The sequence below is a fragment of the Procambarus clarkii genome, chromosome 55 (genome assembly GCF_040958095.1).
Source record: "Procambarus clarkii isolate CNS0578487 chromosome 55, FALCON_Pclarkii_2.0, whole genome shotgun sequence".
Classification (NCBI taxonomy): Eukaryota; Metazoa; Arthropoda; class Malacostraca; order Decapoda; family Cambaridae; genus Procambarus; species Procambarus clarkii.
In genome coordinates this window covers 17,376,016-17,392,944 of record NC_091204.1, presented here as the reverse complement: position 1 = coordinate 17,392,944, position 16,929 = coordinate 17,376,016, and the positions used below count along the sequence as shown (strand labels likewise).

Here is a 16,929-nt window from a genome sequence, read left to right as displayed (position 1 = left end):
CATACTTCAGTTATATATTAACTTCTTTGTTCTGATTATCAATTACTTTGCATATGTGCGTAATAATATCGTTACCGAAAAAAACGTTTATAGATTAAATAAGACAAATATAATTCTTCCATGAGATAGATATATTGCAGATGAAAATAATTAAATAAGTGTTTGATGTTTCTTAATTATTATCATGAGACTTGTCACCAATGAGAAATATCTCAGTTTTAAATTGGATATATAAAAAAATATAATTACCATTTGCAAAATGTATTTATATAATTAACCTCATCTGCTTATGCTCATGTTTACCGGAACACAGAGCCATCGTGCAGCAATTCCACCAGTGCGTGTTCAGCCCTGGGAGGCTACTGTAGCAACACATGTGGTGTAAATGAGGATCCACACTACTCTCTCTGCAATACTATAGACTGCTTCTGCTGTGTTCAACGTAAGTTCTGCTCTCCCTGTGATGAAAATTGTCGGGATAGATATGAGAGGCGAACTACTAGGGACTTGTACTGTACTAAATTAAAAAATTACTGTATGCAAATTAATTCAACTAAAGTCCCCAGGTAGGGTCGTAAAACCTAGATCCTCTTTCCTAACGACAGACTGTGGGCTGTAAGGGGCAGGTGGGGTCTCGAAGGATGAATTGAGAAGTTGATTAAAGATCCACAGTCCACCTGCAGACAATTTTACACTTCAATACAATACAATACAATACAATTTTATTTAGGTAAGGTACATACATACAATAAATATTTACAAGGATTGTTTAACTTATAGGTATAGCTAGTACATACAATGCCTAAAGCCACTATTACGCAAAGCGTTTCGGGCATGAAACTTGTATTGCAGGCGATGAGTCACAATAACGTGGCTAAAGTATGTTGACCAGACCACACACTAGAAGGTGAAGGGACGACGACGTTTCGGTCCGTCCTGGACCATTCTCAAGTCGATTGAGAATGGTCCAGGACGGACCGGAACGTCGTCGTCCCTTCACCTTCTAGTGTGTGGTCTGGTCAACATCAGCTTGTATTGTTAATACAAGGATAAGATTGAATAAATTCAGCTCCATAACTGAACACTTCTTCTGTTTAAATCAGGGATCTAAACATGAACACAATCGAGCCTAGTACCGTAACTATAACAGCCAATATTCGTATAAACACACCAATTTGTATTATAGAGGTTTGATATCTATGAATATACAATAAAATAACGTTAAATGTGGTCCAAGTAATGGTAACTAAGTACAAGAGATTAAATTCAATATGATAAACATACATGATAAATTAAACCTAACTAGTAAGCAGTTGTTCTTCAATGACAAGGACACTCATGAGGGTGTTTACCTCATGAGTGTTTAGATGAATTGAAAAGCTTCAGTCGCTACAAGATTAATAAAAACTTACTGAAATATGAGGAATTACCTCACCCTGTAACGACATATTTGAACATAATTACTCTCTATGTGATACTCTCTATGAAATAGCAATCATCATAGAAAGTTTAGTGAATCTAACCGCAAGAACCCAGTCTCAAACCTTGCTCAGACAGCCTGTGTTGATATCAACCCTATCTGAAGAGTAACTTATTGTACATATTAAGGATATACAAGCATGCAATTGGCCAGTTAACCATTGGCCAATAGGATGCGATGGAACCTAGAAATGAATGATCGCTAATGGAGTGATGGTCTTGTCAATAGTAAGAAAATTGTCAGTTTTAAATTAGATCTAAAAACTTATATTTTAATATACAAAATATGCTATTATAATTAACGGCATGGGATCCAACAGAGCCCTCGTGCAAAACTACCACCCGGGCGTGTTCAACACAGGGAGGCTACTGTAGCGACACATGCGGCATAAATGAGAATCCACTCTCCAATCTGTGCAACACTGCAAGCTGCTCCTGCTGCGTTCAAAGTAAGTTTTACTCCTAATTCTCCTTCTTGAATGTCCTGACTTCCAGGACGAGCGTGTGTCCTGCATTCCGACCGCCCCTTGCGGTCACCTGTCCCCTCAATAGGTGACTCGGATACTTTTGATATCGTTCGCCTTATGCGTTTCTGTTCTCGTATTGGCATCCTTGGTGATATTTAGCGTCCTCTGATTATTTTGCGCATTTGATGGTGCTACATAGCCTTCCCGGTTTGGTGCCTTCTTTTGATAATTACTTACTTACTTACTCCAAATTCGCAATTTTATAGATGTGCTCTAAAAGATGTGATTGCTGGGTAGTTCAAGCCGGTTTAACAGATTAAATTCAGTTCATGGATAGTGATATTTATATATGTACGATACCATTTATGAAATTGTCCAGACTAAGAGAAATATTTAAAGTAAGTTTGCTTTTGATGACACTAATTGGTGATAAGTTGCCCATATCTGCAACTTTATTTCTGATTCATGTTTAATTTTACATTCTCATGTTTCAGCAGCATATCTGCCATTTATCATATTATTCTTGATTTATGCAATAACTGTGATGTTGTAATTATCAATTACTTTGTGTAGTGGTGTAAACAATCCCGTTATTCAAGTTTATTCACTTCTAGCACACAACTTGGTAATAAGTTGTTCATATATCAACTCTATTCATGATCATTGTTAAATATTATATTTTCATGTTCGGATGCATGTCTGTCATTTATTATGTAATTCTTGACTTTTATATTTACTGTGATGTTTTGATTATCAATTACTTTCAGTATGTAAATTGTTTGGTTATTGTAACGGTCTTTATGGATTAAATATGATAAATATAATTTTTGTATGTTTCAGATGATGATGTTTAATTTATATGTTTTAACACCCATTATTTCCTCAGTTTCTTAATTATATTATTATGAGTTGTCATTAGAAAGAAAACTGAATTTTAAATTGAATGTACAAAATTTAATTTATAATTTACTAAATTTATTTTTATAATTTACCGCATCTGCTTATGTTCATATTTTCGGGAACCAACAGAACCCTCATGCAACATTCCCACCAGTGCATGTACAGCCCTGAGAGGCCGCTGTAGTGACACATGCGGCGCAAATGAGAATTCATTTGACAATCTCTGCAACACTCCAGACTGCTCCTGCTGCGTTCAAAGTAAGTTTTACTTCGACTTCTTCCTTTTATATATGAGCTCTAAAAGATCAGACCAATGAGTAGTCGAGGCATGTATAACATTCATTTGAGTACATATGAATACAAATTCCATCACTGCAACCCTGTTATGTTTCACCGACCAATAGTTCATGAACAGTCCAACCAACAGTTGGACTGTTCATGTCCAACACCGGCAGTTTCATCGACCCAACTCCTAAATGTGCAGGCAATGAATCACAATAACGTGGCTAAAGTATGTTGACCAGACCACACACTAGAAGGTGAAGGGACGACGACGTTTCGGTCGTTCCTGGACCATTCTCAAGTCGACTGTGAATGGTCCAGGACAACTTAAGTCTTGCCAACCCCTCCTAAATGAGATATGATCAGGAGAACATTCCACAGATGGCGTTGACCTTGCCGCATATCCGCCAACAGATGGCGTTGTCCTCATCACACATAAAAGTCTTGGGATTGGAATGCAGATCCACAAATTGCGTTGATATCGCCACACCTCACTCCTCAGATGGGGTTGATATCGCCACACCTCACTCCTCAGATGGGGTTGATATCGCCACACCTCACTCCTCAGATGGGGTTGATATCGTCACACCTCACTCCTCAGATGGGGTTGATATCGCCACACCTCACTCCTCAGATGGGGTTGATATCGTCACACCTCACTCCTCAGATGGGGTTGATATCGTCACACCTCACTCCTCAGATGGGGTTGATATCGCCACACCTCACTCCTCAGATGGGGTTGATATCGCCACACCTCACTCCTCAGATGGGGTTGATATCGTCACACCTCACTCCTCAGATGGGGTTGATATCGCCACACCTCACTCCTCAGATGGGGTTGATATCGTCACAGGCTGTCTGAGCGAGGTTTGAGACAGGGTGCATGCGGTTAGACTCACTCAACTTTCCATGATGACTGCTACTTAATAGAGAGTATCACATGCCCCCTCCTTAGGTATAAATGGCTCCTATTGCGAGAACCACCAACTCATGTGAAGCCTGAAATTGGAGTTTAGTTTTCAATAGAATTTTCTCAACAGATTTTTCCATTGTCCATCAGACAGAATGTGACCACAACATTGGTGCGTGTTACACGAAAAGGACGATTGTAAAAATAACGTTGTGGTTATGTACTTTGTATGTTTGCTGGATGCAAATATTGTATGTTTTGAGAGAAAATGGGAGGGAAGGAGAGAGCGAGAACAGGAGGGAATTTTTTTGGGGAAAAAGAGCTAGGGAGCGAGGTGTAATAAGAGAAAGGGAGAAATGGAGAGGAAACAGATCCTTGCTTGGGGGGGCCGCGGATGAGGGCAAATATTTGCAGTCCAGTTTTGTAGTAAGAGGGGAGGTGGTGCAGGGTGGGTGGCGCATTCCTACCAATGCGTGAACAACCATAGAAGGCCTCTGTAGGGACACATATGAATTCATAAACAGAATCCAGTCTACAATCTCTGCACCCTGTACCTGCTGCGTTCAAAGTAAGCTTACCACTCACTCTCGACATTCTTCTGGAGTCCAGAAGCAACTTAACTCTCGCCAACCCCGTTATCTGCTAGCTGTTATATAGAGTAAAACACTTATTCAAGAGACTTAAACAGATGTAAAAGTACATATAATACACTATTTGACTCATTAACGTGTTTGCAATCTGTTATGGACAAGGCTTAGGCTTAGCCATAACATTTGTGAACATATTCCTTTTTCCCTATACACTTCTTAGCCCTAATTTTGCCATCAGATGCGATTTGATCAATTTTCCCCACGCTGGGCACCAGATGTAAGATTTTACTGGTTATTGGGATGTGGTTTTGAATGTTTGCCTTCGACCAACAAATTAATACACTCCAGAGGCGTGAGCAAGACACCAAAGATCTAAGTATTCGGGTGGAGATGAAGACCAGGGCGGTCATCTATTCCACAAGCAATACCAGACCTTCCACACATAGGTCGTTCTCTCTGCAACTTGCTTGTAAGCAAATCTAGCAGGTAGCGGATGGGTTCTCACACTGAGTTTTATATTTAGTGTTTGAGGCGCTAGGCTGGATCCTGAGCCAATTCATATCAGTGACAAGTGTCAAGTATCAAGTGATGAAATATGGGAGAGAGGCAGTATTGCAGAACGAGGATTATCATCAAAGGCACATGTCTTAGCAAAAATAGGTTTATTCAACAACTTACTAATACACAGTGACCCACTTTAGTTACGTTACTCATGAGTGTCACTTCAGAACTGTCAAAACACCACCTCACAGCAGGAATCCGTTCCTACCACTCTCACAGGTGTCAGAGACACAACAGTACCTATCTACTGGACAGGTCATGAACAATCCTCTATCTCAAATGTGTAATATAATGTTAAGCAAACCTCACACTAGAAAGTGAAGGGACGACGACGTTTCGGTCCGTTCTGGACCATTCTCAAGTCGATTGTCCCTTCGCGTCGTCGTCCCTTCAATTTCTAGTGTGTGGTTTGTTCAACATATTTCAGCCACGTTATTGTGACTCCTCGTCTGCGTGTAATATAATAGTGTTCACACATGCTTCGTCGGTCACTCCACTAGTGAACCGACGCTTGAAAGGTTAAGAGGTGTCACTCTCTGAACTGACAGTTTAACACTTCCACAATCTCAAGACAGCGAAAGCTCGTTGCGAGATATACTCTGAAATGAGGATCCACACTACTGTATACATTGGGTGATTATTAATCATCAAAATTAATATGTGCACAACACTTAAAATAACCCGGGTCTTGTGCTTGCATTCAATCACACACTCACTCTCTATGTATCCACATTATTGCTGGAATAAAGGTTAATCTCAAGCTTTCTAGATGATAAATCTTTGGAGATAATTTGGTATGCACAACGCGAGCTGGTCAATCGCTTTAACACGACCATCAATAGCTCTAGCATAAAATTATCACCCTCACTCAATAGTTTCTAGAATGATGATACCTTGACCCCACTCAGTGAGAAACGATGTGATGGACCCACACACACAAGCTTCAAGCTTTGTCTCACTGCTTTAATTGATTGATTGATTGATGAAGATTAAGCCACCCAAGAGGTGGCACGGGCATGAATAGCCCGTAAGTGGTACCACTGCTTTAATGCGTTCGCGTGGCTATACACGCACGCAGCCACGCACAACACCCCCGGGTGAGAGAAGTACAGTACTTCTCACCTTCCCCCTCCACGGGAGACATCTCCCGTCACGCAGGGTGCAGTCGCACCTCCACAGATCTCCCGTATCATCTATTGATACTGGCAATGGCTCAAATGGGCCACCACTTACGGGCTATTCATGCCCGTGCCACCTTTTGGGTGGCTTAATCTTCATCAATCTTCCCCCTCGAACCCTTGTGATCTCAAGTTGTCCGCACACTTTCCCGTGGGACATTTCACAGTTGATTGTCACTAGAAATGCTACCCAGCTTGACTGACAATCACTTCCTCTGAGACTCCATATTGACACTGAATCTTACCACTGTGACTTACAATACAATAAATCTTATTACCAAAGAATTATGTACAATAATGTTACAAATTAAATTCCTTACATATTCTAATTTATCTCGTGTTATTAACCAATATGAATCAATAGCATTTGTTTACAAATTATAATTTCTTAAGCTCATAATTCTGTTATGCATAAAAATCTCAAATTTTAGCAACAGATCTGAAAAGAGGAAATTTTGAAACAATGAAGTGTATTTGAAATTTTTATTGCCTTTAGTATTTCTTTTATTTTATTGTACCGACAGAGCCCTCATGCAGCATTCCCACCAGTGCGTGTACAGCCAAGGGCGGCCGCTGTAGTGACACGTGTGGCGCAAATGAGAATCCATTCTACAATCTCTGCAACGCTGCAAACTGCTCTTGCTGCGTTCAAAGTAAGATTTATTCGCGTTTTCTCGAATCAGAAAGAGATTATTTAGCGCTTCTACATACCCTTCTTAAAGCTTTTGCAACAAACAAGTATTTAATCGTGCGGAAATGTAAAGCAAAATTAATTTTACGTAAAATCATACCTGTATATTTAAAAGCAAAATAGAAGTTTTAGAAATTGAAAAAAAATCATAGTATTAGAAATTTAAAAAATAAATTATAGTATTAAAAACTTTTATACTTTTGAAACATTGTTAATTTGATCATTTTAAAGGGAATGTTATTTGGTAATTGCCTGTTCGCGTCAGTTTACCCGTAAAACCGGTTACAAATACTAAAACATTATTATATAGAAAAATAAACCATTCATTATATATAAGATTTTGTTAGTCTGGTTAAAGTTTCGTTGCATTTAGTATAAACGAAAGGACAATATACTGAGTATACTGTTCTTAGTTTTCAGTTTTCAATGCGGCATTGAAACGTCTATTGTCAGAAAATGATAAGTTGTATTTAACAATTTGCCTTTACTAGTTTCCTAATCTGATTAAACCAACAGAGCCTTCGTGCAACATTCCCACCAGTGCGTGTACAGCCCAAGGCGGCCGCTGTAGTGACATATGCACCGCAAATGACAATCCATTCTACAATCTCTGCAACACTCCAAACTGCTCTTGCTGCGTTCCAAGTAAGTTTCATGCGCTTCTCGTCAATTCAGGAAAGAGGATATTTGAGAATGGTCCAGGACGGACTGAAACGGCGTCGTCCCTTCACTTTCTAGTGTGTGGTTTGGTCAACATATTTCAGCCACGTTATTGTGACTCCTCGTCTGCAAGAGGATATTCATATCTCTAACTTATATTATGCATGTTTTCACAGCAAAAAATGAAGTTGTACAATCGTGCGGCAATTCATCGAAAACAACAATTGCATATATTTATGTATGCAGATTGAATTTAAATTAAGTGAAGAACTTTAAGAAGCACGATAGTGTATGAAGCTTTTGCACTGTTATCGTTAGACTCGTTAAACGGGCACTGAAATATCTTTACTGACTTTACTGATAATAAAACCGTTGGTTAAATATGAGAATTTATTGTTGGTGGTTAGAATTTGTTGGAAATTAAGCGAAATAAAAAAGCACTTTAACATGTGAATATTTCATAGCATTATAAGTCTCTAATCAAATATTGCTAAACAATTTATTAAATTTGGCAAAAATAAGGTTACTGATGCTTCACATCATCTTAGATCTCATTCGCTGACTTAGTTACCTAGTTATTTGTTACATGTTATTTAAAGTTAAACCAATAGCTAAAGAGTATTAAATAATGATTTTCAAGTTCGTATCAATTAACAACATATCTCGTTATCACTGAGTTGATTGCAGGCTTATTGGTTCCTTGTCATTAGCATTTTTTCCAAACTGTAATTGTTTTACGGAATTAAAAGCCTTTATATCTTATGTGCCTCAGAGCATTGCGTTAGTAATTTGTATATCGTTAATTTCTCTGCATATTTATTTCCTGCACTAGAAGTATAATGACAAGACCACACTAGAATGTGAAGGGACGATCGACTTGAGAATGGTCCAGGACGGACCGAAACGTCGTCGTCCCTTCACATTCTAGTGTGTGGTCTTGTCATCATACTTTAGCCACGTTATTGTGACTCATCACCTGCATAGAAGTATAATGTGAAATAAAAACAATTTGTTTGTACTTATTTCGTAATTGTATGAACCAACAGAGCCCTCGTGCAGTCTTCCCACCAGTGCGTGTACAGCCAAGGGCGGCCGCTGTAGCATCACATGCGGCATAAATGAGAATGCATTCTACAACCTCTGCAACACTCCAGACTGCGTCTGCTGCGTTATAAGTAAGTTACTCACGTTTTCCAAAGTTTTCACAACCAAATGAAGTTTTGTAATAGAATAGAAATTCAGAGAAAATAAAACTGAGTAAATTTTTGTAAATGTGTTAAATGTTGCTTAAAAAATATTAACAATAGATTACATTTGATAAAAATATAGTTACAGATGCTGATAGTAGCCACGATAACGTTGCTGAAAATAAATTTGTACGGATAATAAATCTGAAAATCTGTCCGGTTAATAAATCTGTCTGAAACGTATAGGTAATAGTCAGGTCCGAACCGAAACGTCCAGACCGGACTATTACCTATATTTTCAGATTTGTGGGTTGGAAATCGTATAGTTACAGATGTTTTCAAACATCTTTCAAACAAACGTTTAAGATTCAGCTACTCGGAACAAAAGTTCCAAGTAGCACGGGCTATGGTGAGCCCCAAGTGGACTTGTTATATAGAAATTACGTCCTTTCTATTAGCCAGTGACCAAAATTGTACCATATATTCCAAATAGGGTATTTTTATACGGTGCTTTAATGTAGCCATACATAATACCAATATATTCTTATGCCAATAATACCAGTACAAAAATTAGCTGTTTTTCTCGTGTTAAACAAACGTCACACAAGGCAAAATAGATCACCAAATTAAAATGTGTAGCTTCTTGATACACTCTCACCGTCAATATTGATGGAAAATATGTTTAGTTTGACAATCTTTCAACTTCCTTCTAATATAATTCAGAAATATTAGAATTTTTGTTTCCGCAGCTCTTTTCTGCATGTTATTTAGAGGTAAACACTATCCAAAGAGTCTTAAGTAGAGCTTGACAAGTTAATTAATATCATTTAACAAAATATCTCATTATTGCAAAGATGATTGTTGTCCCTTTACAATATATTATTCGTGTAATGTATATTAAAACAATGTATAAGAATAATGTGCAATAATACATTGTCTTTTTACTACTCCTAACTTTCTAAACCAACAGGGCCATCGTGCAGCCTTCCCACCAGTGCGTGTACAGCCAAGGGCGGCCGCTGTAGCGACTCATGCGGCGTAAATGAGATTCCTTCTTACAATCTCTGCAACGCTCCTAACTGTGTCTGCTGCACTCCACGTAAGTTGTTCGGCTTTTGTCAGTCCAGATAGAATTTGAAACTTGTAAATCACGTTTTATAAAAGTTAATTCAACAAAATGAGGCTGTTAAATTTAAACACTAGCTAAAAAAAAAGTTTTAAGTAGAGCTTTACAAATTAAAATCAGTTGACATAATTACTCTTTATTTCGGCTCCGTCCCATCTTCTACTTGCCGGACTGCAGCAGCGTGTAGGTTCTATAGAAATAATATTTGCACACAGACTGTCAGTGTCAGGTTAAACAACGGGCTGACCTCCTCACAAGCAGAACTAGCGGCACTACAACTAGCTACCAGAACATTAAAAAACATTAGAGGAGGAATAATATTTTGTGATTCAAAGTCTGCTCTTCAATCAATCGAAAATTTCTCCTGGAAGATCGACAGCAAGAACCTCATACTAGCAATTGTAAATGACCTAATTGCTGCACAGAGTAAAGGGTTTCGAATCTCATTTGTATGGATACCATGACACATAAATATAAGTCATTATAATGACACAGACATTACAGCCAAATTATCATGTAACAAAGATAAAGTTGAATTAGACCTTCGTATCCCCGTCTCTGCTGTCAAAACTATATTGTTCCAAACACTCAGGCCTCATAGGAAAGAAATTATCGACTCCCAACGACCTGAAAGCACCAGTATAAAAAGCTATGATTTCTTTAGATCTGAAACCTATGTTTATGGGCAGCACAAAACTTGAACCAGACTGTGCGACAAAGTGCTTCCTAAGATCAGGTTGGGTTACCGTTACCTGTGGCAGGTGGCTACAGGTGACGGATCTCCCTATCCTGAGCACTACAGATGCAAACTCTGTGATCAGGAACTAAGACATGAGCTCCCACACATCACCGAATGCCTAGTTATTAGACCATTCAGACCCATTGGAACTCCACTACGGGCTCACCATAGCCCGTGCTACTTGGATCTTTTAGTTCCAGGTAGCGAATCTTTAACAACAACAACAACCCATTGGCATGAGGTACCTGGAGCTTTGCAATTACTTTATTCACTCTCGAGTTCTTGAGGATATCCTCATGTTGCACCCAAAATTTGCCAGTGAAGGCTACTTAACATATGGCCCTGTATGACTAACCATCCTGCGAGATCTGGATTTTAAGTACCACGTAGTTAGCTTTTGACACACTGTACTTCCCTTCATATAGTCTAGTGTAGCTGCACAAATGTAGATGTACCTAAATGTGTTAATAAAAAAAAATATTGCAAAGATGATTCTAGTCTCTTTGCAATATATAATTCGTTTAGCATATGTTTTCATTTGCATTGCTATAAAACTTTTATTGTTGTAATGTAATGAAGCTCTTTATGTATAAGAATCTCAGAGCATCACTATGTTTGTCATTTGTTTATTAATAATCTCGAAATATATTTTGTTTACTTCAAAGCCAAAATAATTATCATTGCATAAATTTACAAATTATCAATTATAATTCGAAACACCCATATTCATGAACCTAAAGTGTGTAATAATGCAATTTTCTTTTATTACTATTAACTCTAAACCAACAGAGCCTTCGTGCACCATTCCCACCAGTGCGTGTACAGCCAAGAACGGCCGCTGTAGCGACACATGTAGCATAAATGAGAATGCATTATACAATCTGTGCAACACTCCAAACTGCTCTTGCTGCGTTCAAAGTAAGATTTACTCCTAATTCGTAATTTTATAAATGAGCTCCAAAGGATCTGATCGCTGGGTTTTAAGGCAGTTTAACATATTCAGTTGAGTACATCTGAATAAAAAGATATGTAGTCGCCTTCTGAATTATCTATGGCTGTAATTAAATTGATATCTGCACTCTCTCATTTCTGAAATATCCCAGATTAGGATAAATATTCCATTAAGTTAGTTTTTATAACACTAATTGATATTAAATTCCCCATTTCTGCAACTGTATTTCTGATCCATTTTTGAAATATATTCTAATTCTTTAGCAGCATGTCCGCTATATAGCATTGTATTCTTGATTCTTTAATTTACTGTAATGTTTTGATTGTCAATTACTTTATGTGTATGAGTAAACAATATTGTTATTGAATCAGTGTCTACTTAATATGGTACAAATATAATTATTCTCAAATATATTGTATATGAAAATAATTCAAAAAAGATGTTCAGTTTCTCATTTACGTTATCAGCTTAGTCTCGTCACCTGAGAAATTAAAAAAAACTCCTACAAAACGTATTTCTATAATTTACCGCATCTACTAATGTTCGTATTATCGTGAACCAACAGAGCCATCGTGTAACATTCCCACCAGTGCGTGTACAGCCAAGGGCGGCCGCTGTAGCGACACGTGTAGCATAAATGAGATTTCTACTTACAATCTCTGCAACGCTCCAAACTGCGTCTGCTGCACTGCAAGTAAGTTTTTCGTCAGTCCAGATAAAATTTGAAACTTGTAAGACAAGTTTTCCAAAAAATTTACAGCAAAATGAGGCTCTGTAGTCTATGAGGATTTCATTTCACAACAAAACTGCTGAAATTCATGTCAGTAGATTAAAAAAAAAGTGAGAAACTTTACAAAAAAATATTTTGTATAAAAGTTTTATACTGTAGAAACAAAACTGAATTATTTTTAAAAACAAATAAATGATTTATTATAACTCTCTTGAGTGTCTATTAGACTGTTATTAGAAGCACTAAAAAGTCTTTACTGATTTTGCAGAAAATTAATATATTGAAGCCCTTTACACCTTAGGTTCTCAGAGCATCATTGTATGGTAATAAATTGTGTATTAATAATCTCCAAACATTTTGTTTCCTTCCAAACAAAAATAATTATCATTCGATGAAGCTGAATATTTTCAATTATAATTCGAAACACCTGTAGTCATGATGGTCAAGCGGATTAAGGCGTCCTGTACATACCAGCTGCGTTGCTCCTGGCAGTATGGGTTCGAGTCACTTCTGGGGTGTGAGTTTTCAGTTGTAGTCATGAAAGTTTAATGTGTTTTAATTCAATTTCTTTTCACTACCCTTAACTGTCTAAACCAACAGAGCCCTCGTGCAGAATTCCCACCAGTGCGTGTACAGCCAAGGGCGGCTACTGTAGTGACACGTGTGGTATAAATGAGATTTCTACTTACAATCTCTGCAACACTCCAAACTGCGTTTGCTGTACTGCAAGTAAGTTTTTCGTCTTTCGTCAGTCCAGATAAAATTTGAAACTTGTAAGTCAAGTTTTCCAAACGTTTTAAAGCAAAATGTGACTCTGTAGTCTATGAGGATTTCATTACACAACAAAACTGCTGAAATTCATGTCAGTAGCTTAAAAAAAGTGAGAACTTTAAAAAAAATATTTTGTATAAAAGTTTTATACTATAGTAAAAAAAAATAATTTTTAAAAACGAATAAGGGATTTAGTACTACTTTTTGAGTGTCTATTAGACTGTAATTAGGAGCACTAAAACTTATTTACTGATTTTGTAAAAAATTGATATACTGAAGCCCTTTACACCCAAGGTTCTCAGAGCATCACTGTATGTTAATAAATTGTTTATTAATAATCTCCAAACATTTTGTTTCCCTCCAAACAAAAATAATTATCATTCGACGAAGCTGCAAATTTTCAATTATAATTCGAAACACCTGTAGTCATGAAAGTTTAATTTGTTTTAATACAATTTCTTTTTACTTTTAACTGTCCACAACAACAGAGCCCACGTGCAATATTCCCACCAGTGCGTGTACAGCCAAGGGCGGCTACTGTGGCGACACATGTGCTGGAAACGAGATTCCTATTTACAATCTCTGCAACACTGCAAAGTGCGTCTGCTGCACTGCAAGTAAGTTTGTCGTCTTTCGTCAGTCGAGAGAGAATATGAGACTTTTAAATTATGTTTTATAAAGTTTTTACAGCAAAATGAGGTTATGTATACCAACAGAAATTTCATTCACAACAAAAATTGCGGATATTCATGTCTGTATATTTAAAGAAATATAAAGTAAATATATTTAAGAATGACTATTTTGTAATAACAATTTTATATCATAGTAAAAAACCAGCGTTGAATATAACAATGAAACACCATTTTCTGGGTAAGTCCCGGATCCTCATCGGAGCTATACTGGGCTGATATCCATATATATATTTATTAGACCATTGCATCAGTCAATTTGATTGGAGTTCTTAGCCTACCAGGGGCCACGAAGCAGAACCTGCCCCCCCATCCCCTCAGAGAGGTACGAGGAGCAAAGGCCTATAGAAACACCAATGTTGATTGAAGCATTCTATGTCTGCCATCAACCGGGTTAGACACCCAGAAAGGTAGGCGTCCCAAAACAAACTGGTTAAAAATTGCTACCGAAAGCCGAACTAGCAAGCAGAACTCCCCAAACCGAAAATAGACAAGCAAGCATGACATAGCTACCGCGCCGCTGTCTGCGCAGCTCCCCTCTCCCGGGAAAGCGGAAGCACCAGAAACCTCTTCGCCGGGTATCCAGCCACAATTCAGTGGCTGAATATCAAAAATGCGAAAACTGCAACCGGAGAGAAGCAGTTTAATTTGTTTATTAATAGCCTCCAAACATGTTTTGCTTCCTTCGAAACAAAAGTAATTATTCAATAAATCTGCAAATTTTCTGTGATAATTAAAAATATCCGATTTAGGAAAAGTATAAATGTGTATTAATACAATTTCCTTTTACTATTAACTGTCTGAACCAACAGAGCCATCGTGTAATATTCCCACCAGTGCGTGTACAGCCAAGGGCGGCCGCTGTAGCGACTCATGCGGCGTAAGTGAGATTCCTTCTTACAATCTCTGCAACACTCCAAACTGTGTCTGCTGTACTCCACGTAAGTTTTACGTCTTTCGTCAGTTCAGATAGAATTTGAAACTTGTAAATCACATTTTCCAAAGTGTTTACAGAAAATGTCACGTATTCCAAAGTTTTTACAACAAACTAAGGTTTTGTAGTCCAACAGGATTTCATATAAAACAAAAACTGCTGAAATTTTTGTCTGAAGATTCAAAGGAAAAGGAAATTGAAACACTTTAAGAATTACTATTGTGTATAAAAGTTTTATACTGTAGTAAAAAAATGGAATCATTTTTAAATACAAATAAATGATTTAGTACAACTGTCTTGAGTGTCTATTAGACTGTTAATAGGAGCACTAAAACTTCTTTACTGATTTTGCAGAAAATTAATGTATTGAAGCCCTTTACACCCAAGGTTCTCAGACCATCACTGTATGTTAATAAATTATTTATTAATAATATCCTGATGCATTTTGTTTCCTTGCGAACAAAAATAATTATCATTCGATAAAGCTGCAGATTTTCAATTATAATTGGAAACACCCGTAGTCATGAAAGTATGTGTATTAATACAATTTCTTTATACTACTGTTAACAGAGCCATCGTGTAATATTCCCACCGGTGCGTGCACAGCCAAGGGCGGCCGCTGTAGCGACTCATGCGGCGTAAATGAGATTCCTTCTTACAATCTCTGCAACACTCCAAACTGCGTCTGCTGCACTCCACGTAAGTTTTACGTGTTTCGTCAATCCAGATAAAATTTGACATTTTTAAGTTAGACCTTAAACTTAGTTTAGACCTTTACAAGTTAGTTAATATAATTTAACAAAATATCTGCTTATTGTAGAGACGATTGTAGTCAATTTACAATATATATATAATTAATTTACCATATTTTGCATTTGCACTGCTATTCAAACATTTATTGTTGTATTGTGTTGAAGCTTTATGCACCCCTAAGGAACTAAGCGCATCACTGTATGTTAATAATTGGTTTAGTAATAGTCTCCAAACATATTTTCTTCCCTCGAAGCAAACATAATTATTAGATATATCTGCAAATTTTCTGTGATAATTCAAAACATCCGAATTCATGAAAAGTATAAATGTATATTAATACAATTACCTTTTACTACCCTTAACTGTCTAAACCAATAGAGCCAACGTGCAACATTGTCGCCAGTGCGTGTATGGCCAAGGGCGGCTACTGTAGCGGCACATGCAACACAAATGAAATTCCTTTTTACAATCTCTGCAACACTCCATACTGCGTGTGCTGCACTCAACGTAGGTCTTTTGACTTTCGTGAATCCAGATAGAATTTGAAACTTGTATGTCACGTTTATTTGACTAGTTGACTATAAAGACAAGTGTAGAATTTGAAACTTGTATGTCACGTTTTCTAAAGTTTTTACAGCAAAATGAGGTTGTGTATTCTAAGAGAATTTCATACACAACAAAAACTGCGGAAATTCATGTCTGTTGAATCAAATGAAATTAAAGTGGAAAAACTTTAAGAATTACTATTGTGTATAAAAGTTTGATACTGTTGTAAATAAAAATTGAATCATTTTTAAAAACAAATAAATGATTTATTACAACTTTTGAGTGTACATTTGACTGTTATTAGAAGCACTAAAACGTCTTTATTGATTTTGCAGTAAAATAATGTATTGAAGCCCTTTACACCCAAGGTTGTCAGAGCATCACAATATTAATAATTTTTTTATTAACAATCTCCAAACACATTTTGTTTCCTTCCAAACAAAAATAATTAGCATTTGATAAAGCGACAAATTTTCAATTACAATTCAAAACACCCGCAGTCATGATAGTATAATATGTATTAATACAATTTGTTTTTACTATCCTTAACTGTCTGAACCAACAGAGCCCACGTGCACCACTCCCACCAGTGCGTGTACAGCCAAGGGCGGCCGCTGTAGCGACACATGCGGTGTAAACGAGATTCCTTCTTACAATCTCTGCAACACTCCAAACTGCGTCTGCTGCACTCCACGTAAGTATTTTGACTTTGGTCAATCCAGATAGAATTTGAAACTTGTAAATCACATTTTCCAAAGTGTTTACAGCAAAATGAGGTTGTGAA

At 37.1% G+C, this 16,929-nt stretch overlaps 1 protein-coding gene across 1 annotated transcript in view; it reads left to right on the top strand.

The window, feature by feature from the left end:
* LOC123756168 (extracellular matrix protein A-like) overlaps positions 1–16,929 on the top strand; it is a 34,219-nt gene that overhangs the window by 15,706 nt on the left and 1,584 nt on the right. Inside the window, exons 15-29 of the mRNA XM_045739250.2 lie at positions 314–442; positions 1,800–1,928; positions 2,976–3,104; positions 6,892–7,020; positions 7,575–7,703; positions 8,765–8,893; positions 9,876–10,004; positions 11,560–11,688; positions 12,288–12,416; positions 13,053–13,181; positions 13,712–13,840; positions 14,725–14,853; positions 15,417–15,545; positions 15,978–16,106; positions 16,711–16,839. Of these exons, the coding sequence (XP_045595206.2) occupies positions 314–442; positions 1,800–1,928; positions 2,976–3,104; positions 6,892–7,020; positions 7,575–7,703; positions 8,765–8,893; positions 9,876–10,004; positions 11,560–11,688; positions 12,288–12,416; positions 13,053–13,181; positions 13,712–13,840; positions 14,725–14,853; positions 15,417–15,545; positions 15,978–16,106; positions 16,711–16,839 (1,935 nt within the window). The remainder of the gene's footprint in view (positions 1–313; positions 443–1,799; positions 1,929–2,975; positions 3,105–6,891; positions 7,021–7,574; positions 7,704–8,764; positions 8,894–9,875; positions 10,005–11,559; positions 11,689–12,287; positions 12,417–13,052; positions 13,182–13,711; positions 13,841–14,724; positions 14,854–15,416; positions 15,546–15,977; positions 16,107–16,710; positions 16,840–16,929) is intronic.